The sequence below is a fragment of the Malaya genurostris genome, chromosome 3, assembly GCF_030247185.1.
Source record: "Malaya genurostris strain Urasoe2022 chromosome 3, Malgen_1.1, whole genome shotgun sequence".
Lineage (NCBI taxonomy): Eukaryota > Metazoa > Arthropoda > Insecta > Diptera > Culicidae > Malaya > Malaya genurostris.
The window spans coordinates 237,561,567-237,585,792 of record NC_080572.1 but is presented as its reverse complement, the minus strand read 5'-3'; the positions used below and the strand labels follow the sequence as shown (position 1 = coordinate 237,585,792).

Sequence of the window (24,226 nt, the reverse complement as noted above, 5' to 3'; positions counted from 1 at the left end):
ATAAATACAATGAAACACAGTGTAATGAAATTAATATAACATAAAATGATATAATAGATTACAAAATAGTATAATATAACATGATATAATATAAAATATTTTAATTTAATATAATATAATACAATGTTATATAATATAATATAATATATTATAAAACAATATATAAAATAATAGTTAATGTAGAGTGTCAGTTATGCTCTTCTATCTTCGCAATACTGCAGGAAGTAGAATATTTCTCTTCTAATAACAATAATATCCACATCTATAAAAATAATATATGTTATTATTATTGATGACAAATTAATAATAATAACAATAAATAATATAATGAAAATAATAATAAAAAACAAAATAATATAGTACAATGAAATATATAATAAATAACAGAATGAATAAAATGATATGTTGCGATATGCTATGATATTATATTACTTGAATTTATATGTCATTTCTCATCCTCTCATTCTGCCATCAACGCATTCCCTCGACCAATTATCACCACAGATACACGTGTAAACATGAAACAGGAACCAGTGAGGATCAAGCTCGCCTTGTGACGACCTTGATAGTTAGTTAAAAGATTACTTTAAAAATGATAACTTATAAGGAAAACAAATTTATATTTTGCGCAGAGGTACGTAGTACTACTCATAATAAACCCTATAATATAATATAATATAATATAATATAATACAACATAATGCAATACAATGTAACATAATATAATAGAATACAATATAATATAATATAATATAATAAAATATAATATAATATAATACAATATAATATGATATAATGCAATGCAGTATAATACCATACAACATAGTATATCATAACATGAAATAATGTAAGACGATAATATATGAAACAATATGCTATGATACAATATAACAGTTAATGTCGCAGTGTAAGTTACGCTCTTCTAATAATAATAATAATAATAATAATAGATGATGTAATAAACAACAGAATTATATGTTGTAATATACTATGATAAACATTGCACTTTAGGATGGTCTCCAACCTACAAGCCATTTCGCACCCTCTCATTCTGCTACTAACGCAGAAGGCGATAGCACCCAGTCGACGCCGTTCTATTGACCAAATGTCATCATAGACGCTCGGGGAGGCATGAGATAGGGACTTGTGAGGACTTAGTTATCTCACCATTTGACGACCGTGATTCCATATGTTATAAGATACACATAAATGAAGCGTTATATTTCACACAAATTTATATTCAAGAACATACAAAAATTGTGTGATTTGAAAATTACATGATTTCAAATCGATTGAAATGAAAAAAATAAAAGATCAATAGCAACAGTGCGACTTGAACCGAAAAACATTAGATTACAAAGCACTCCAGTCAATTGACTGAGCCACAGAATTCAAGAACAATTGTACACAAAAAAAATTGTTTTACAGGATTTTGAAGATTAACAGAAAAACATGAATTTCAAAATATTGGTTCTTTCACATTTTTTGCACAACCTAAATTTATTATGAAAACCAACATTTGATTATTGGCTCTTTAAAAGTGAAGAAACGATTCCAAGGCATTTGCCTTCTTCATATCGAAAGGCTAAAGCTTGCTTCATTTAGAATTGGAACAAACTTTTGCACGATTCCAAGGCATTTGCCTTCTTCATATCGAAAGGCTAAAGCTTGCTTCATTTAGAATTGGAACAAACTTTTGCACGATTCCAAGGCATTTGCCTTCTTCATATCGAAAGGCTAAAGCTTGCTTCATTTAGAATTGGAACAAACTTTTGCTCATATTGTGGCGCTCCTGGTGGACGGATTTGGAAGCTCTTGGTGGCCACGTGTCGGGAATTTTGTCAGCTTCACGTATGATTTGTGACATTCCGAAAATCGACTGTACTTTGTAAACAATCAACATGGAAGCCAAAAGAAGGAAAAAAAATTGTGCACAGTTATTTGGAAAATCCATTGTGGTCTGCATCTAGGCTAGCTAAACAGCTGAAATTGCCCAGAAATACCGTATGGCGCGTTATCAAACGGTATAAGAAAACATTGACGACGGTTCGGAAGCCTCAAGCCGATCGTCGGAGTCGAACTGACGACCGGAAATTGCGTGGTAAGATTTTGAAGACGATTAAGAGGAATCCTAATCTGTCGGACCGTGATTTGGCTAGAAAATTCGGTGCTGCCCATAGTACCGTGAGGAGAACTCGACTCCGGGAAGGAATCAAGTCGTATCGAGCTAGCAAACAGCCAAATCGGACCATCAAACAGAATAGTGTGGTCAAAATTCGTGCTCGGAAACTATATGACCAGGTGCTGACCAAATTCGACGGGTGTCTTCTGATGTACGATGAAACCTATGTCAAGGCTGACTTCGGTCAAATGCCAGGTCAAAAATTTTACTTGGCGACGGCTCGGGGGGATGTTCCAGCCAAATTTAAATTTGTTTTTGCCGACAAATTTGCAAGAAAATTTATGATTTGGCCGGGCATTTGCAGCTGCGGCAAAAAAACGAAAGTTTTCGTTACAAATAAGACAATGACATCGGAACTATACCAAAAAGAGTGTCTCCAAAAACGAATTTTGCTGTTCATTCGATCCCACGACCATCCTGTAATGTTTTGGCCAGATTTGGCAAGCTGTCATTACAGCAAAGCCGTTTAAGAATGGTATGCAGAGAAAGTGGTCCAGTTTGTTCCGAAAAACCTTAACCCACTCAACTGCCCCCAGTTCCGCTCTATTGAGAAATACTGGGCAATCATGAAGAGGAGACTCAAGGCAAAAGGAAACGCTGTCAAAGACATCAATCAGATGACGACCTGGTGGATTAAGATAGCTAAAACGATGGACGAAGAAGGTGTGCGCCGCCTACTGAGCCGTGTTACAGGAAAAATTCGAGAATTCCTTCAAAACCGTGACGAATAATTTTATCCGTATTTTTTCTTAAAAGTATGAAGAAAACGCTACATTTGTATAAAAAAAGATCTTGAATACAATAATAAATAACTGAAATACAGGCAATTGTCTTTGTTCCAATTCTATTTGAAGCAAGCTTTATGCAATCACTGTGAAAACCGAGACTCTCGAAGATAGCTAAACCGATTTTCGCTAACTCAAATTCAAATGAAAGTTCGTAAGGCTTCAAGATTTCCGGTTCCGGAAGTACAGTGTAATTGTTGTAAAACTTTATGTTTTTTTTTCGCAGGAAAACTATATAAAGAGCAGCAATTTTCTAAACATTGCTTTTAAACATTTCTACAATTTGTGAACCTTACTAATTTCAATGTTCGTATCTGTAAGTACAAGAAATAATTGTCAAACACTTTTAAAATGGATCTCACTCCGATTGCCGAAGCTCCCAGAATGCATCCTCAATTGAATAACCGTAACGAGTCACTTGAAGTTTTGCTTGCTTATTTTGTAGTGCCAAATAGTCTATCGGTTTCATTGTCTTCACTGTGGGTAGTGAGCAAGTGTGAATGATAGAGGGTCGCGGTTCTCATTTGAGTTTTCAATTATCACCAGAAAATTGAAATCGATAATTTCGACTGTTTGAAATGTATTGAGATGTGTTTCGAAATATTAAAAATGGAAACTGAAAGAAGGAACAATTAATTTATGTTTAATTTGTAATTGATATTTCAGTTAGCATGACTGGTTTACCTTTCATCCCATTCGTAGCAATTCGAATGATTACGTGAAGCTCACTTGAAGGCCGCTCTCTTTTTCAATTGTAAGAGCTATTTTGTTGCTGTTAAACTGACGGTGGTTAAACCGAGCTTCGGTAGAAAAAGAAACGAATGAAGGTTGTGTGAAACTTGAAACATATTCCAAATTTAATCAAAATTGTACCTCCAGTTCCGGAATTTGCGGAAGTGCTTAAAGTTTGAAACCGTTGCTTAAAGCAACGGTGCAAAGGTCGGACACAATCTTCTTACTTGTGCTAAAAATTAATTCGATACAGAAATCATGTTAGTTATTGACTATTAGAACTCACGTTGGCTATTCCGATCACCAATCATAGATTCTGGTTCTGGAAGTATTCCGGAGCACATATTCTAAAATGGAATTCACTCATTTGTCTCAGAGATGGCTGAACTGATTTTCACCAGCTTAGGCTCAAATAAAAGGTCTTATAGAGTCATATAGATAAGCTAGTTTTTATCCGGATCTGACTTCCGGTTCCAGGATTACAGATTGATAAGGGTTTCAAAAGATTAAAACCTGGTTTAGATGAACGATTTAGAAAACGTCATAAGGAATTTTAAATTGGGTTCAAAACTAGTCCAATTTGCTGTTCGGTTTCACATCTCAACCAATTCAGTCGATAAACCAAAACCGCTTACGTTCGGGACAGAAGAAACCAAGTACAGTATTGTGTAGTGAACAATAGAACGATCTCGAAATGAGTGAACCGAACGAACAAAAGCTACCGTCGGTACGAAAGAATACAATTATTGTTGACTTCAGACACCGCAAAATTCGACCTTCGATATGAGAACCTGAAGGTTTGCTTAAGGAGCAAATGCATCTTGACATTAAACATGTGCATTTACTTCAATGCAATAAGACCAATAATGTTGTTTATATCCAGTTCTATAAAGAGTTGGATGCAATTCAATTCGCTAAAGACAATAATAATGTGCACTATGTGGAGCATGAAAATATCAAGTGCAACATTCCAGTATATATGGAAGATAGTGCTATAGAAGTGCGTGTGCATGATCTTCCCTCAAGCGTCAACGATTCTTATATTCGCGCAACTATGTCCCAAAGAGAAAACAGTCTAACATAAAATAAAATTTAAATTGGAACTCCAATGGACTTTATGAAATGATAAAGAAGTTTCATGTAAGGAAGGTCACGACAAGCAAGAATGTCACGAACTGGGACATTGGCTAGTCTACCTTGGGTACGCAAGGAATTTATTAGTTGAGATCTGACATCACGATACTCCACGCATGTCCAAACGGCATGATCAATATCGCGATAACCTTCTCCACAAGCACAATGATTAGTCTCGGAAAGTCCGATTCGAAGGAGATGTGCATCGAACGTGTAGTGATTGGACATGAGTTCAGTACGGAATGCTTCGAATGTTAGAGATCATCACCGTCACTTGAGCCATAGATTGTTAGTTTAGCCCACCTGGGTTCGATCCCCAACCCCGCACATAGGGTCAGAAATCTTTTCTGGCCCGAAGAGGCGAATGACTTTAAGGTTAAAACCTTCATAATTGAAAGAAAGGTGAAACCGTTTATTATTCAAATTAAATTTATTTAAATGAACTTCTAAGTTTTCGGCACCTCTGATTTAAGTGACGGGTTCAGGATAATTTAAAATAGTTTGGATGGCCGTTGATTAATGTCCTACAAATTGTAAAAGATTTTGTTCCCAACAACTAAAAATGTTCACGGTTTGTTTGTTTCGTCTTTTTCTATGATGGTTTGAAATTTAAAAACTTATCACCTTGTAATTCGAGAACCGGAAGTCGGACTAGTCGGATATCACATGGGACCGTCAGTTTCATTTTTTTAAATAATGAAAATTTGATATGAGTTTGTTTGGTCATAAACTATCATGATTTGCAAACTAGAGAACTTTATTAGCCCATTTGAAGAATCCCTTGCTAATCATATTGTTACTTAAGAAAATAATGTTCTTGAAAATTACATTTTCACTCAAAAAATCCAGTACCTCCTACCCTGGAACCGGAAGTTGAATCTGAATAAAAATACAGATGCGTTTCTTTATTTTTTTTTTCATTTAGTTTTCTAATCCTGTATCATTTGTTTAGAGTGTCCCAATGATTTCCTACAACTTCTCTTTGGACACCATTTTTGTACAAGTTACGGCTTTTGAGTTACAAATATATATTTTAATGAGTTAGACTTGAGTCAAATCGGCTTTTCTATCAGTGAAAAAGAATCAGAAAAAGTGTATAAAGTTTCATTCGAATAGCAGAAAACCGATCCTTTCTGCTGTTAATTTCAGGAATTGCCCAGGCGTTCATCATTCAATCACAACGACCGAATTAAAGAGATCGAAATCGACTGAAGTAGTTTTGATCTCGAAACAATCACCGACAGAAAGTAAGTCAAATTTGTCCCACCCCTTTCACCAACGCCTGTCCGGGAATGACGGCTGCTGTGTTAATTATTTAAAGAGTTTCAACAGCCCATCCAAGGCTCGAGCCACCAAAAAAAAAAACATCAGAGCTAATTCGCTTACAGCGGCTAAACTTTCTCCGATATACGGACGGTGAAAATTCGCCTCGGGACGAGTACGTCAGTCATTCAGTATCCCCCGCCCCTCCTTCAAACCCTGTAACTGTCAGTAACGACCGAAGTGGTCCCTAATTAAAAGGAGTGCTTCTTTGTCTAGTTAGTTCGAATCTGGCACGGCGTAACCGAAAACGATCAAAGTGCAATCAAATATTAAAGTTGCAAAAGTTTCTACGCCTACCGGACGGACGGACGGACGTCCGACGACGCTTCCACATGCGTTTCGTTCAGCCCAACTTCAGGACCGAAAGTTCGGTGTTTGATATCGATCAAAGAAGTGCAAAACTTTTGTATTTCGCACACTTGAAGTTCGACTTGATGGAAGAATTAGACGACGACTGTGCTGCCTGTGGATGAAGATAAATCAGGCTTTTAAGATAATTCAAGGATCATTCAAAAGTTCGAATGCGAGAAATTTCACGTTAACTTTTCGTTACGTTTCAGTTGCGCTTTACGAACCGACTGTTGCCAAGGTCATCAACAACACACTGTTATTTGTTCATATTTCCATCACGGTTGTACCCGGGATTCGTCGAACGTTCACTTCACTGTATCTGACAGTGGCGATTCTCGACCGTTTCCCGAGTGAAAAATTTCTTTCCTAATCCAATTAGCCATCAACAAGAGATGGTTGGTAAAATTACACTTAAAGTATACACCGGGGTGAAAAACAATATTCAGCTTCTACGAGTCATTGCATCGGAATCTGCGTGAAAAAAAGCGTGAGAACAATTGCTGGGGGACAGGTCGCTGGAAAATCCAACGAGTTGAATGGATGGCTAAAGTTTCATCATTAATCAAACAATAAGCGAATAAAATAAGAGTGGAAGTTCGTCAATATTATCTTCTAGCATTTTTTTTTTGTTCGCTTACGACCGAGGAGGAGCGAATCCGCGGGCCCTGGCACTGGATGAAGTTTGCGGAAACCACCTTCCGAGCCAATAAGAGTTTTCAGACAGGCCAACACGAACAACGGGAGAAAATGTAATCGGAGGATAATGTTGTTTATAAATTATGAAGCAGCACTTTCCAATTATAAAACAATACATCATCAGGTGCTAATAAGCTAAATGTATCTGATAGAAAGAATTGCTTGAAGCGGTGCTGTTGTAGTAGACAGCAGCCCAGCGTCTATCGGTATGTCCCTGGTGGCTACCGACAGCCTCCTAAGGAACGTTGTGCTGAGCGCGAACGATCTACGCTGCAAGCTCATAATTGCAGCAGAAAAAACAAAGAAGAAAAACGCGAGAGCGTTGGCTTAGTTTAATCGAATTCCAGAAATTGCTATGACGTACACTGCCAGGAACCGCAAGTCCGTCTCGTCCGTGCAAAAAAAAGGGGGGAAGAAGACCTTAACAGATTGCAAAGATTTTTCGTATCATCTTAGTTAATGCGTTCGTTAAGATGAATTGGAAATATCTACAATTATTATTTGAAATTATTACGGTATTTTTTTTCTTACTTTACATCATTTTTTAAGCAAAAAAAAATGAGGAACAAAGTCATTTTCAGCGAGCATTTTATTCCGTCACCTATTAATTGGTGACGCATTCTGCGTAACTTCTTCTTCTTTTTTTTTTCGACCCAGTTAATCGCGATTTTAAAGGACTGTTGTGTACCTTGACGAATAGTGGAATGCGTTTTTTACAGGCTGTGTAGACCTTCGAACGAAACGAAAACTTGAATCTTCCTTCTGCAACTGCAAATTGCTTGTCATACAGGGTTACCAACCCGTATGCATCCCTCGTCTGGCAGTATTTTATTTTTTTGTGGCAAAATGATCTTGAGTTCGAAGAGAGTTATTTATTTCACTTCCCGGCTTATCGAATCATACATCAAATAGGGATTGTCTGAAAGTTGTTTTGACAGCGTTACGTGACGTCTCTACTCAATATTGTTTGTCAAATCATCACAGATAGGTTAACTCCAGAACAACGTTTCCAAATCGTGGAAATTTGTTTTCGAAATCAGTGTTCAATTGAAATAATGCAAAATTCTCTTCAGTTATGAGGCGCATTTTTTTGGTTGAATGGATACGTCAACAAGCAAAATTGCCGTATTTGGAGCAAAGATATTCCACACGCCGTTCAAGAATTACCGATGCAACCCGATAAATGTACTGTTTCCTGTGGTCTATGGGTTGGTGGAATCATCGATCCTTGATAATTTGAATGGGGAAAAAAAGCTTATATTTTAACCCCCAGATTTATGCAAAGTGCACATACCCATTTTCAAAGTTATTTTACGTTTCGTATTTGACTCATCAGTGCGTAGCAGCTTATGTTAAGCTGCTAGCGCGATCTGGCGGCTCAACATAAACTGCTAGACAGACACGTAAAGTTAATGATATTTGCAAAACACTTTTTGCTATTACACCAAAGTGTAATGTCCGAACTGATGTCTCGGACGAAACAGATTGCGGTTATTTAACCGTAAAAATTTTGATAATTTTAAGGGGAAAAAAGCTTATTTTTTAACCCCCGAATAAGCTGCTACGCACTGATGAGTCAAAGACGAGACGTAAAATAACGTTGATCGATCCTTATTTCTTTAAAAACGAGGAAGGACGACACGTTACTCCAAATGGAAATCGACACAAAACCATGATCAATGAATTTTTGTTACCAAATGTGGTTTCAACATGATGGTGCCACTTGTCATACTGCGGTCGAAACAATCGAGAACATTTCAACGACAACATTATTTCAAGAAATGGACCGTTAAATTGGCCTCCGCGTTCGTGTGATTTGACGCCACCTGATTAGTTTTTGTGGGGCCATATGACCGATATCATATTTAAATGCTAAATGCCAAGCAATTATCTACAAAAACTACAAGGATCAGGCCCATGCGGTTGTTCGAGCCATTGATGTGGAACAAGGCTACCAAAATTTCTAATGATCTACCATCAAACAGTTCAATCAATCGTCACACGTTTGAATCCGCAATTGCACGAGAGTCTGCTTAGACTGATCTTGATTAGGAACCAACACCGAACATTGTTTGTCTTGATTTGTATTTTTAACCGACGAAATAACATCAACATCCCAAATGTATGCAATTATATCTTTGTACATATTACGATACGGATTTGATATTAAGGGCTGAGGACAGTACCGTAGAGTGGTAGGTTTTTATTCTATTTTCTTGGAAACGGTGCAGAATGTAGAAAAAACCCACCTGACAATGTCTTTGAAAATTAGTTGAGAATATTCTGTGAAATTTTCAGAATAATTCATTGAGTTTAGCGGTCGTGTTGTATTTTTTTCTGACTGAAGAACTGCTGAAAATTGGAACGCTCGGAAATGCATATCTCTACTTGTTCTTCGAATATCTCGGCTTTGAAGGCTTGTATCATAAATCTACCGTGACAAAGTCTAGATAATTTAGTTTAGATGCGATTAGTACATAAAAACATATCGCGATTATCGCGATAAAAATAAAGTCTTGTATTTTTCTGTGAAACAAAGTCAGTTTCAATGCATTCGCCATTGTTTTCGCTTTGGTTTCCTGATAGCATTCTGAAAAAGGAGAGAGAAATAAAATTGGCTCGACAAGGCTGCCAAACTCACAGACATTCTATTTTTGTGAATGTTGAATACTTTTCCATTGTTCATTGGAAACCATGTAATGTCCAACCCATACGATATATTTATGTGATAAAACTTCTCATCAAAATAATAAAATGTATGCTGGCAACCCGCTACAGTTGCTCATATACGAGAGAGTACAAGAGAAATACGATGCTCAAAATGAATTGAGCGAGCCACGTGGTCGATTTTTTTCAACTCCTGCATGTTTTGGGACACTGTACCTTACTTCCGAAAGTGCCTCTTGACAATTGCCCAATACCTTTCAATTGGCCGAAGATCCGGGCAGTTCGCTGGGTTGATGTCCTTTTCCACGAATTGTGCATTATTTTTTGACAACCACTGTAGAACGGAGTTGGCGTAGTGGGCTGAAACCAAATCCGGCCAGAAGAGAGGAGGAGCCTTATGCTTTCTGTGCAGTGGCAGCATTCTCTTCTTCAAACATTGTTCCTCGTACACCTTAGCGTTAATTGTGCCCTTCGTGAAGAAAATCGACGACCGCAAACCACAGGTACAAATTGCTTGCCAGACCAACACCTTCTGCTCAAACTTTTCCATCGCCACAGTGGTGTCAGCTTCGTCCAGGTCCTGGTACACCGATTTCGTATAATATTGCGGTCCGGGCAGCGCTCGAGAGTCTTCCTTGGCGTAGGTTTCGTCGTCGATCAGGGTGCATCCGTCTTTATTCTGTAGAATCCGGTTATACAGTTTTCGCGTCTTGTTTTGGCCTGAACTTGCTGTACCAGGGACTTTTCCGGCCCTTTCTGTTTCTTGTACGTTTTCAGCGAGTTCCGAACTTTGATCCGTTGAATCGTCCCGATGCTGGTGTTGAACTGCTTGGCCAAATCCCGCGTCGTCGCCGATGGGTTTTTCCTGATGTACTCAACCACTTTTAAGTCCCGGTCGGGCTGGCTGGGACCCGTTTTCCTACCGGATCGGGGCAAATCCTTCATGGAAAGGGTCTTACCGAACTTCTCGATAATATTTTTGACACTAATGTGGTGCACTCTCACCCATTTTGCAATTTCGTTGTACGTGACACCACTTTCTGAGCACCAAGTGTGCTGAATTTTCTTTCGCGTTTCCGGATCAATTCGACTCATCATTGAAACGATAAACCGTACCGAAACCAATCGATTGCGCAGCTGTTATTGACATGTAAACAAACATGTCACCGCAAAACACGCTGCAAAAAATTAAGCCATTTCAGAGTAATAACTGTTTGAATGTTGCTAACTACTTGTCGATACACTCCTTATTTCTACAATCATTAGATATTTATCTTTCGTCTGGTTGATTTTAACACTTCAGATATTACTCTTCAAATTTCAAATGACTTGCTGACCACTATCCGGAAAAACACTTAAAATATTGTTACATCATCTTCATAATTGTTATTTTCCTATTATAAGTACACTGAGGTCTTTTTTTATGCGAATTTACGTACCGCATAAAAAAAAACCGCATAAAAAAAACCGCATAACTCTGAAAATTCGCATAAAAAAAAACCGCATAACTCTGAAAATTCGCATAAAAAAAAACCGCATAACTCTGAAACTTCGCATAAAAAAAAACCGCATAACTCTGAAAATTCGCATAAAAAAAGTCGCGTAAAAAAAAACCGCATAAAAAAAGACCTCAGTGTAATCTTATATCTATTACCCTAGGCTTTGGATGATGAGCTACAGGGCGCGTACCCCCGCTTGGCGGATGGGATGGGAGTCAATTTACACTTCGCGTATTGACAAAGTCGGACCATACCGAGATCGATCGATCGTTCGCTTATAAAAGTAAAAAGATGAAAATTGTTATGTTATCTGGATCGATCTCGGAGTGGACAGGACTAATACTGCTTGAAATTGACAATAGGTCATTAGGTGGTTTCGAGCATTCTTATGCCTGGAATTGGTCATCAATTTGAATTATCTTGATCTAGTTGGGATGAATATTAATATATAATAGTCGTCCCGGACTGGTGAATTTAATTCAAACAGGAGGACTATTGTTATCAGGAATAGGAGTAAATTGATATTTTATGAACCGTTTAGGAACTTTCAAACCTTTTCCGATCCGGCTCGGTATCGGTAATGTTAACAAATTGCAATGACGGCGAAACTGATTAATCGGGAAAGGTTTGAATGTACTTAGATTTCTCCAACTTGAACACAGATGTCACCTTCTAACTATGAGTGTGAGATGTGTGTTTCTGGAAGAGAACGGTTCACGTGGACCATTTCATCCAATCACACCTAGTATTTCTTCACGAAATACATGTAGTTCTTGTTTCCTGGATGTGTGCACAACACTAAAAGGCCCAAAACTTAGTTTAGACCTAAATTGCTCTGAAGCAGTCAAAATGATTGGAAGAGAGAAAGTCAATAATAAAAACTGTTACAGAATAAATAGAAGCTAGTGCAGTGTGCCTAAGTGCATATATCGTTAAATAAAGAATTAAAAAAGTTCACAGAATTTTAAGCAATCCTTCCATTGTTTACATATTGTGACTTTCCTGGGCAATGTAGTGTTAAATGCGCATTCCTACGTTATATAATTCAACAAGCTTACTAACACCTGATTTTATTGTAATTTGTTTTATTTTCTTAACGAAAACCGAACTTGCTCAGCAGTTCGAGAGTGTCCACAATTTTAATTTGAACGTTGTGAGTTCTATCGAAAATGAAGTCTCATTGAAATATGATCATATTTCAACTCAAGTGTTATTACAAGATGACATTATTGAGACGAATTTTGATGAAATTAAGTCAGTTATGAGGAAACTTGAAGGCTCATGGTTCCCACATTAAAATTCATTGGTAACATTATAAACGGCATAATCGTATTGCAAACTTAACGCTATGTCGTCGTTGCCAAGGCTTCGACCATGGAACCAAAAATTGTCATATGGATATACGGTGCTTGAATTGTGCTAAATCGCATTTGAAAGACGTTTGTCCAATGAATGAAACCACTGATCAATTTTCATGTTCAAATTGTGATGGAAATCATAAATCCAATTATTTGAAATGTCCTGTCAGGGAAAAAATTTTAAACGCTCGTTCGCTTAGAGAACAAGTCAAATCAACGACCTTAAATTTACAGAACATACCTGAAAATCAAAAACCCGTTACAAATGCCACGCCTAATTCTTCTAAGGCACTTATTTCTTCGAATTTAAAACAAAAACGAAAAACGAAAAAACTTCTAACGAAAACAATTTATTGACAGGTAGATTGAGCTCGTCTTCATCTTCTTCTAATGTCAGTTACGCTAGTGTAACAGGTAGAAATCTACCACCTATTTCTTCTAATGTAAATAATCAAAACACAGGGCCGCCTTGCAGCTGCAACTTTTTCAAACGATCATCCGAATGAATTCGAATTCATCACTTTTTGGAGCATTTCAAATCGGATGGGAATTTGCAAATAAAATTATAATGAATTTAAAATTTAACAGTGATGTTAAATAATTATTTGAATATTTTAAATTGGAATGCTCGACCTTTGAAATCGAGTGAAGATGAATTCTATAATTTTCTCAAAGTTAACAAAATTTATATTGCCACTGTGACAGAAACTTTTCTTAAACCAAATGTCAAATTGAAAAGTAACCCACATTATGTGGTTCATCGATTTGACAGGTTTACTGGAATGGGTGGTGGAGTTGCCATTTTTGTCCAACGGCAAATTAAACATCGAATTTTACCTTCTTTCAATACTAAAGTTATTGAAAAACCCTTCTACAATTGATCTGGTTCTAATGGATCAAAGTCACATTTGTAGTGAACCGATTACACATGCCGACTTTGACTCAGATCATCTTCCTGTAACATTCAGACTTTCCAACGAAGCTATAATTAATCCAATTAGTTCTATATTCAACTATCATAGAGCTAATTGGTTGGATTACAGATCTCACATTGAAAATCATGTGGATCATGAAACTATTTTAGAAAATTCAGGGGACATCGACACAGCAATTGATAATTTGAATCATTATATTATCGAAGCTAGAAATCTTTCAGTTCCCAAAGCTCGAACTAAATTAAATTCTCCTATCATCGATGACAATCTTCAATCTTCCCCCCTTTGGAAACCGAAAACGGGTTTTCAAATCTAGAGGAACCAGAGGACTCTGACTCTGACGAAAATAGTGAAGGTAATTCGTTTATCACTACCCAAGGGTCAGTTAAGAGAAAGAAGTCTTCTTCCAAATTACCAAAAAAGACACCTAAAATTTCATCTTCAAAAAAAGATCCCCGTGTTAAACAAAAAAAGTCAAAACCAAAGACTGTGCCTCCTGGTTTGTCAAATTCACAAACCAATCCAGGATCTAGCACAGAAAAAGGTAATAATCCTGTGGGCTCTATTTCACAGCCACCAACAGGATTACTGAAGTTTTCGGAAATTGTTGAATGGATTTTCTCAGCATTCAATATATCTGAACCCTTAAAGACCCTCATAATGGCATTCCTTCCAATAGCTAGAAATTTTTTGAAGCAGTTATCAGCTCAATGGCCAATTGTCTCAGGTTTTGTATCTTTTGATGGATAATTTATCACCCGTCGCAAATGATACAATCACTGTCCTGCAGTGGAATTGTCGAAGTATCATGCCAAAACTTGATTCATTTAAAATTTTATTGCATAGCCAAAAATGTGATGTATTTGCTTTATGCGAAACATGGCTTACTTCAAACATAGCTTTAAATTTTAATGATTTTAACATTATACGTCTCGATAGAGACTCTCCGTATGGTGGAGTGCTTTTGGGAATTAAGAAATGCTATTTCTTTTATAGATTAAACATCCCTTCAACTTCTAGTATAGAAGTTGTTGCTTGCCAAATAAACATTAAAGGCAAAGATATTTGCATAGCTTCGGTTTATATTCCTCCAAAAGCACAAGTTGGACAGCGACAGCTTAATGAAATGGTTGAAGCCCTTCCTGCTCCACGATTGATTCTGGGGGATTTAAATTCGCACGGAATGATGTGGGGTTCCGTTTACAATGATAGCAGATCATCTTTAATACAAAACATTTGTGACAATTTTAGCATGACGGTATTAAATATGGGTAACAAGACCTTCTGCACGTCCAAGTGCATTTGATTTATCGCTTTGCTAGACTTCAATTCGACTAGATTGCACCTGGAAAGTATTTCCTGATTTACACGGTAGCGATCATTTACCAATCATCATCTCAATTAGCTGTAACAAATGTATTGCTAATTCAGCTAGTATTCCATATGATTTGACAAAAAATATCGACTGGATTAAATACCAAAGTAGAATCTCTAGTATTTTGAATTCAATGGAAGAGCTCCCTCCACTTGAAGAATATGACTTCCTCATTTGTTCGATTCTGGAGGCAGCAGAACAATCCCAAACTAAACGCTTTCCTGGGCCAACGACTAACAGAAGGCCTCCCAACCCCTGGTGGGACAAAGAGTGCTCAGAGGCTAAACTCGCAAAACAAAATGCTTGCAAGACGTTTCTAAAACGGGGAGGAGGAACTCCTCAGAATTTTGAAAAACTTATGGCTTTAGAAACCAAGTACAAGAGCATACTTCGAGCCAAAAAATGTAGCTATTGGAGACATTTTGTCGAAGGTTTGTCAAGAGAAACCTCAATAAGCACTCTTTGGAACACGGCCAGACGAATGAGGAATCGTAACGTGGGCAATGAGAGTGATGAATACTCGAACCGATGGATATTTGACTTTGCTAGGAAAGTTTGCCCAGATTCTGTTCCTACGCAGAGCATTATAAGGGAATCTCCTCCAAATAATGGTTTTATTAATAACCCATTTTCAATGATGGAATTTTCTATAGCACTCTTGTCTTGTAACAATAACGCTCCTGGGTTGGACAGAATTAAATTCAACTTGGTGAAGAATCTGCCCGACCTCGCAAAAAGACGTTTGTTGGAATTGTTCAACAAGTTTCTTGAGCAAAATATTGTTCCACCTGACTGGAGACAAGTGAAAGTTATCGCCATTCAAAAGCCGGGGAAACCAGCTTCCAATCACAACTCATATAGACCCATTGCGATGTTGTCCTGCATCAGAAAATTGTTCGAAAAAATTATTCTACGACGTCTCGACACTTGGGTCGAGACGAACGGTTTGTTGTCAGATACTCAGTTTGGCTTCCGTAGAAATAAAGGGACGAATGATTGCCTTGCATTACTTTCGTCTGACATCCAAATTGCCTTCGCTCAAAAGCAACAAATGGCATCTGTATTTTTAGACATTAAAGGAGCATTTGATTCAGTTTCCATTGATGTTCTTTCAGACAAGCTCCACCAACATGGACTCCCAGCGGTTATAAATAATTATTTGCACAACCTTTTGTCAGAGAAACGCATGCATTTTTCATATGGCGATTTGACAACATTCAGAATTAGCTACATGGGTCTCCCGCAAGGCTCATGCCTCAGTCCGCTCCTTTATAATTTTTAAGTGAATGACATTGACAGCTGTCAAGTAACCCTATGTATACTAAGACAATTGGCAGATGATGGCGTGGTTTCAGTTACTGGACCCAAAGCTATTGATCTGCATAAACCATTGCAAGATACCTTAGATAACTTGTCCGTTTGGGCTGTTCATCTTGGTATCGAATTCTCTGCGGAGAAAACAGAGTTAGTCGTCTTTTCAAGAAAGCATGATCCCGCGCAGCTTCAGCTCCATATGATGGGAAGAATGATCCAACAGGTTTTAACTTTTAAATACCTCGGGGTGTGGTTCGATTCCAAATGCAAGTGGGGAGGACACATTAGGTATCTGATAACGAAATGCCAACAAAGAGTAAATTTTCTTCGAACAATAACAGGATCTTGGTGGGGTGCTCATCCGCAAGATCTAATAAAATTGTATCAAACAACGATACTTTCAGTGATGGAATATGGATGCGTTTGTTTTCGTTCCGCTGCAAACTCTCATATTATCAAACTTGAGCGAATTCAGTACCGTTGTTTGCGAATTGCCTTAGGCTGCATGCATTCAACACATACAATGAGTCTTGAAGTTCTGGCGGGAGTTCTTCCATTAAAAGATCGATTTTGGGAGCTTTCATCACGCCTGCTAATAAGATGTGAGGTGCTGAGTCCCATGGTAATTAATAATTTCGAACGACTAGTCGAGCTTCGATCTCAAACAAAATTCATGACAGTATATTTTAACCATATGTCACAGGAAATCAACCCTTCAAGATATATTCCTATCCATGTCAGCCTCCTAAATGTTCCTGACTCAACTTTATTTTTCGACACATCCATGCAGCGCGAAGTGCGTGGAATCCCGGATCACCTATGCTCGACGGAAATCCCAAAAATATTTTCAAGTAAGTTCAGGCATATTGACTCTGAGAAAATGTTTTACACGGATGGATCGCGAATTGAAGAAGCGACAGGGTTTGGTATGTTCAACAATAATGTTTCGGCCTCATTTAGGCTTCAAGAACCTGCATCTGTTTATATAGCAGAGCTAGCAGCAGTTCATTATAGTTTGAGTGTAATCGTCACATTAATTCCAAACCATTATTTCCTCTTCACAGATAGTCTGAGTGCAATTGAAGCCATTCGCTCAAACATGACTGGCAAGACTGAACCGTTTTTCCTGGGCAAAATAAAACAGTGCCTGAACGACATATTGAACAATAATTATCTAATCACTATAGTCTGGGTCCCGGCTCATTGCTCCATTCCTGGCAATGAAAGAGCCGATATTTTAGCCAAACGTGGTGCTATTGAGGGTGAAATTTATGAACGACCGATTGCTTTCAACGAATTCTATAGCTCGTCTCGCCAAAGAACACTTGCCAGCTGGCAAGCTTCTTGGGATAGAGATGATCTGGGTCGGTGGATGCACTCAATTATTCCGAATATATCGACAAAGGCATGGTTCAGGGGACTGGATGTGAGTAGGGATTTCATTCGTGTGATGTCCAGACTCATGTCCAATCACTACACGTTAGATGCACATCTCCTTCGAATTGGGCTCTCCGAGACTAAACATTGTGCTTGCGGAGAAGGTTATCGGGATATTGATCATGTCGTTTGGACATGCGTGGAGTATCGTGATGTCAGATCTCAACTAATAAATTCTTTGCGTACCCAAGGTAGACTATCCAATATCCCAGTTCGAGACATTCTTGCTTGTCGTGACCTTTCATACATGAAACTTATTTATCATTTCATAAAGAAAATTGGAGTTTCAATTTAATAAAGGCCCCTTTTAAGACTTAGCTCTGATCCCAGCTGCGTCCATGAGTTCAACCAATAGCTAAATTAGAATAAAAATTATGTAATGATACAAACAAACTCGAAACAGTTTATGAAATTATCAACAAAATGTCAAAAAAACAGCTTATTTTATAATTTATAGATGGTAATCGTTTGGTTCAAATAATATTTCCGAGTAGATTTCATAATTAATGACGAGTTACCTAAGATGATATTTAAGCTATAAGAGAATATGTTTTAATAAATTCAAAACGTTGTGACTATGTTAGAATTAAATTAGGATAAGAATATTATGTAAAAGTGATGCTACGGCGAAGAAAAACTTATGTAAACTGCCTTAAGAAATAAACGTATTTATGAAAAAAAAAATCTTCAATCTTCTTCGGTTGAAGAATGTTCGTCGACGACAATATCAACGTACTCGTGATCCTGCTATGAAAAACATAAATAAGGATTTACAAAAAGAAATTAAACAAAGATTTACTCTTTTGCGAAATGAAAATTTCCGCTAATGAAGTTGAACAAATTAAACCATATTCTAAACCTTTCTGGAAACTTTCTAAGGTTCTTAAGAAACCTCAGAAACCAATTCCTGCTCTCGAGGAAGGAAATCAAATACTTCTTACAAATGGTGAAAAAGCTCAAAAACTTGCTCAGCAATTCGAGAGTGTCCACAATTTTAATTTGAACGTTATTGAAAATGAAGTCTCACTGATGACATTATTGAGACGAATTTTGATGAAATTAAATCAATTATTAGGAAACTCAAAAACATGAAGGCTCCTGGTAATGATGGAATTTTTAATATTCTTATTAAAAATCTTCCCGATGTTGCCTTGAGACTCCTGGTTTCAACAAGTGTTTTTCATTAGCTTACTTCCCAAAAAGATGGAAAAACGCTAAAGTAATTCCTATCCTCAAACCTGATAAAAACACAGGAGAAACATCGAGTTATCGATTTATAATTTTTTTTTTAGTTTGACGTAAAGCCACTATGACTAAGTTAAGAACGCAGGTTCGACTCCTGTCTCTGAGGGTATTTTTTTCCAAAAATTCATCTTTTCTGTTAGTTTTTCTTACACTTGGCTTCTCCAATATATATTTCCGCTCAGTCATTGCAAAAACTGATCAAGTTATCGACCTATTAGCTTACTTTCTTCTATCAGTAAACTTTTTGAAAAAATTATCTTGTTGAGAATGATGTCTCATATTAATGAGAATTCAATTTTTTTACCAAAGCAGTTTGGATTTTGTCAGAGTAACGAACATGATAAAAGCAAATAAATCTTCTGGGTTATCCACTGGAGTTGCTCTTCTAGACATAGAAAAAGCATTCGACAGTGTTTTTCACAAAGGTTTTATAGCAAAAATGTCTGATTTCCAGTTTCCTATTTATTTGATCAAAATGATTCAAAATTATTTAATTGATCGTACTCTTCAGGTTAGCTATCAGAATTAAAAATCTGAATTACTACCCGTACGAGCAGGTGTTTCGCAGGGTTCGAGCGTAGCTCCAATCTTGTATAATGTTTTCACTTCTGATCTTCCAAATCTACCCGTTGGTTGTCAGAAATCGCTATTCTGAGACGACACAAGTCTGTTAGCCACAGGTAGGAATCTAAGAGTGAACTGCAGTCGCCTACAAAGAAGTTTAAATATTTTCAGTGATTATCTGTCAAAATGGAAAATTAAACCAAATGCAGCAAAAACGCAATTAATTATCTTTCCTCATAATATAATATAATAAGAGCTTCTTTTCTTAAACCAAACAATAATCACATTCTCAAATTGAATGGCTTGGAATTGACATGATCTGATCAAGCTAAATACTTAGGTTTAACGTATGACAAAAAACTCACTTTCAAGGATCACATTGAAGGAATCCAGGCAAAGTGTAATAAATATATTAAATGTTAATATCCTCTTATAAACAGAAATTCTAAGCTTTGTCTAAAAAACAAATTGTTAATTTATAAACAAATTTTCACACCAGCCATTCTTTATGCAGTACCAATTTGGTCAAGTTGTTGTTCCACCAGGAAGAAAACGCTTCAAAGGATTCAGAATAAAATTCTGAAAATGATTTTGAAGCGTCCTTCCTGGTTTAGTACAAATGAGTTACACAGACTCACAAGCATAGAACCATTAGATTTAATGTCACATAATATTATAAGCAAATTCCGACAAAAATCGATGCAATCTTCAATTGAACCGATTCGCTATCTGTATTAGTTAGTAAGTTAGTATACAAGTTCCTTTTCCCCATTACACAATACAAGTTGGTTTGGAATTTTCCCTACACAAAAATCTCAGAATTGCGGAAGCAAATGATGTCCTCATGGTAATAACCAAATCATATATATATATATATATATATATATATATATATATATATATATATATATATATATATATATATATATATATATATATATATATATATATATATATATATATATATATATATATATATATATATATATATATATATATATATATATATATATATATATATATATATATATATATATATATATATATATATATATATATATATATATAATAGGGCTGAAAAGTCACCACTTGTGGCTGAACACCCAATTTAAATCCTAATAATTTGATTTTAACTCATATTCCAATAAATAGTTATTAAAAAAACGAATATTCTGGTTTAAATGAGATCGCGGGTGGTTCCGTGTAAACACATTGTATTTTGATAGTTTATGACAGAAGATTTTGAAAGAATTTCGTATATCAGCAGGGCTTCATTCCGGTCTTGTCGCATCAAAATGCTCGAAAGCCAGGCCCCTAACTCCAATCGAGAGTGTGTAGGCTGCCCTCTACCGGAACAAATTCGAAAAGGATGGACATACCATCACAGATGCCGATTAGCTTCTTCAAACTACATCAGCTTTCTGTGGTTTCGGATGTCCCAAGAAGAGTTCAAACATCGATGCTCATTAGCCTTCAGGTGTAGTATAATGAAGCGTCCCCCATCTGAAAATGGATACAATCACTGCCATCGGATGAGTCGTCACGTGTTGCAACTCTGTTCTCACGTGGACGAAATTGTTATGCAATGCTCACGTGACTGCCCTTCCACCGGTGCAGCGAGTGACTCGTATGTAGTTCAATTCGAAAACTCATCAATAGCTGGGGGTACGTTATAATCCCCTTCCTGCTGCCTAGCTGGCTGGCTGATGCCGGAGATGATGATGGCCGTAACAACGACGATAACAACGACGACGACGACGACTGCGACTACGGTGATGATGTGATCATGCTGGTAATTGTTATGAACTGCAGTTTTCTTACAAACCTCTCCTCCGCATCATGCTTCCTCACTCCCGGCTTCGGGGTTTGGCATATAATTTAAATTTTGTCTCAAATAACTCCGATGTGCGATGACAGAAACGCCACACCAAGCGATATGCAGCGGATTCGCGGTGACGAGTTTCGAGCAACGTGACACTGTCGGTGGCATCTGCGTCACCCCGGACCGCCGGTTGACGACCGACAAGGCAAACCCGGATGGGAGAGGAGGGATCGCACCGGAAGCCGCTGATATGCCATTGATTATTATGTATGTATAGTTTCGAGGAGCAGTTTCGTTTTCTCATTATATTTTCCGGGTTTTGCTGTGTGTTTTTTTTCTGTGGTCTGAGGGTTCTGTGGCGTAACTTCGTTATGCGGAGCGGGGATGGGAAGGGCGACAATTACGTGAAGTAAATCCCAGAATCACACAATCAACCGAACGAACGACGGAATGGAAAACTTTTGCCCCAACGTGAAGTCCCTCAATGCTGCCCTCGATCTCCCTCTCAGTTTCTCTCTCTCTCGCTTTCTCTCGCCTACTTTGGGAAGAAACCCATCGGAGAGTGACATTATTTTGTTTTTGGTTACGTAAATTTTTTGCTCATCAAAAGAGCTGTCATTTGCATGGGCGTGCGTTTTCTTCGATAGGATTTCATTTCCCAACCTGGCCCATGGGTGGCCATTACGAAATTACAAACCTCCACCATCCCCCACCATTCTCGGCATGAGGAGGAGGCAAGAGACTACGTGCGGCGGTATGTGAAGCACAAGATTAATGAAAATATGCGGGGAATGACGAGAATGTCAGATTTTCTTGTTTAAGTTTTTCAACAACAACATTTCTCCGAGAAATGTGATGAATTCGAATTTGTTTATTAGGCTGTAGAAGAATTTCAATTTTTTTTCGGCATGTTACTGAACTTATTCCTTTTCTTTTCGTTTTTCCCAACAGCATTCGATGATCTTCTTTTTCCACCACTACGAACTGCCGGTCATAATTCAACAGGCTCAGCTTCAGCAAATTCTTCTGCAAACACGTGATGGCCAAGTGCCGCCACCAAATCAACCACCAACTCAACAGGCTAGACAGCAACAACAACAGCAGCAGCAGCAACAACAGCAACAACAACAGCAGCAAGGGCAAGCCCCACCGGGAGGAGCACCACCACGAGGTCAGAATAGACCACCACAGCAACCGCTCCACCGACTGGCAGCAACCGTACTGGACGGAATTATCAATGCCATGTGGTTTCAACGTCGGAACAACGATAACAATAACAACAATCGCAACATCCTGATCAGCATACCGCGGTACTACAGAATATTGGCAATGAATGGGAATAACAATAACGACAACAACAATGCAGCTCCGCCGCCGGCTTTTGGCAACACCGGAGTGAATGCTACGGTGCGCAACATAGCGCACAATTTGGTGCAAAGTTTACGAACCAATGTTGCCGCCGGTATGGAACTGTTGGGAAACATGAACATCCCGAACAATAACATATTCGCCCAGCGTCTCTGGTTCGGATTCGGAACCGGTCAAAATCGTCAGATCGGCATAAGAATAATTGGCCGGATACATCCGGCCGGAGTGCCGAACAACGATCCGGCTGGCACCGTGACTAACCCGACGGGGGCCGGCCGAGCGGGCCCAGCTCCCATGACGGCGGAAAACATCGCCACCGTATCGGCAGTGGACCCCCGGACCAACTATCAGCGGAACTACGAAGCGAACAACTTTATTTTTCCGGAAGCAGTACTTACCCATCATCAGCAGCATCAGCAGCCGGAGCAATCCGCCGTATCCGCCAGTATTTCCGCGGCAGATAGCGGCCAGGAAAAAATCTACAACATTGAAAACGTATCGCTGGATAGCAGCATGCCCGATTCTAGTGATAGCACTAGCAGTCACAACAACAGCAGCATCAGATCCGACAGGAGTCCTGTGGATGTCGCTAGTAGTATAGATCCCAGCACCAGCACCGTCCTGAGGGGGCCGGACCGACAGCAGCCCGGTAGTGGTGCGTGTAGTATAGAGGAGCCGTCCGGTACGGCCATCAACAACACTACGGAACAGCAGCAGTACAGCATTAGTAGATCTCCCAGGGATTTGGCATCCGCAGATTTCGTCGATGAAGAATCTTAAGCGACTTTTATTATTTTGTTCTTTTTTTCCGTGAGTTACTGTATCTATATTTGCTTATTTATCTGTGAATTTATTTTATCGAAGGAAGATCACAGCGAAATGTGCGAAACATGAGGTGCAATAGAACAGAAATTCAAAACTGAAAAAAAACACGTAGAACATAATGTGTAATTCTGTACATACAAACAGACGAAGACGATGGAGTATTCGAGCAGTGACAGCAGCAGCAGCAGCTTCTGCCGGTTGCAGAACATTTTTTCCAATGTATGGCGTTGGAGGTGTAGAGCAAAATTATTATCGAAACAAAATGTGTTTAATTAAAGCAGTATCGTTGAATGACTTGTTTTATCAAAAAAGTGTATATTTTTCACAATCCGAACGTATTGGAATAAATGAAAGAACAAAATTCAACCATTAAAAACCTGCGATGACCTGTGCCGGATGGTGTCCTGGGCTGGCAGCTCAATGCAATAGGACCTGTTGTGGTATGGTCGAGCCCTAAAGGGCCTTACATGAAGCACATGTAGATCGCTACCATTGTTCAAATAAACGGTATAGTTTCCAATTACTTGCCCATCCCATCCGCCTTGTTCACCTGATTTGGCCTCCTCCAACTATTATCTGTTCCCGAAGCTCAAGTTATCTCTGGGAAATCGTTG

At 38.1% G+C, this 24,226-nt stretch overlaps 1 protein-coding gene across 4 annotated transcripts in view; it reads left to right on the top strand.

The window, feature by feature from the left end:
* The window catches only part of LOC131438722 (uncharacterized), a 265,881-nt gene extending 241,958 nt beyond the window's left edge, over positions 1–23,923 (top strand). For all 4 annotated transcript variants that reach the window (XM_058608933.1, XM_058608930.1, XM_058608931.1 and 1 more), the window contains one exon: positions 22,371–23,923. In XM_058608933.1, the coding sequence (XP_058464916.1) occupies positions 22,371–23,567 (1,197 nt within the window). In that variant the 3' untranslated portion in view covers positions 23,568–23,923. The remainder of the gene's footprint in view (positions 1–22,370) is intronic.
* Positions 23,924–24,226: the final 303 nt, after the last annotated feature.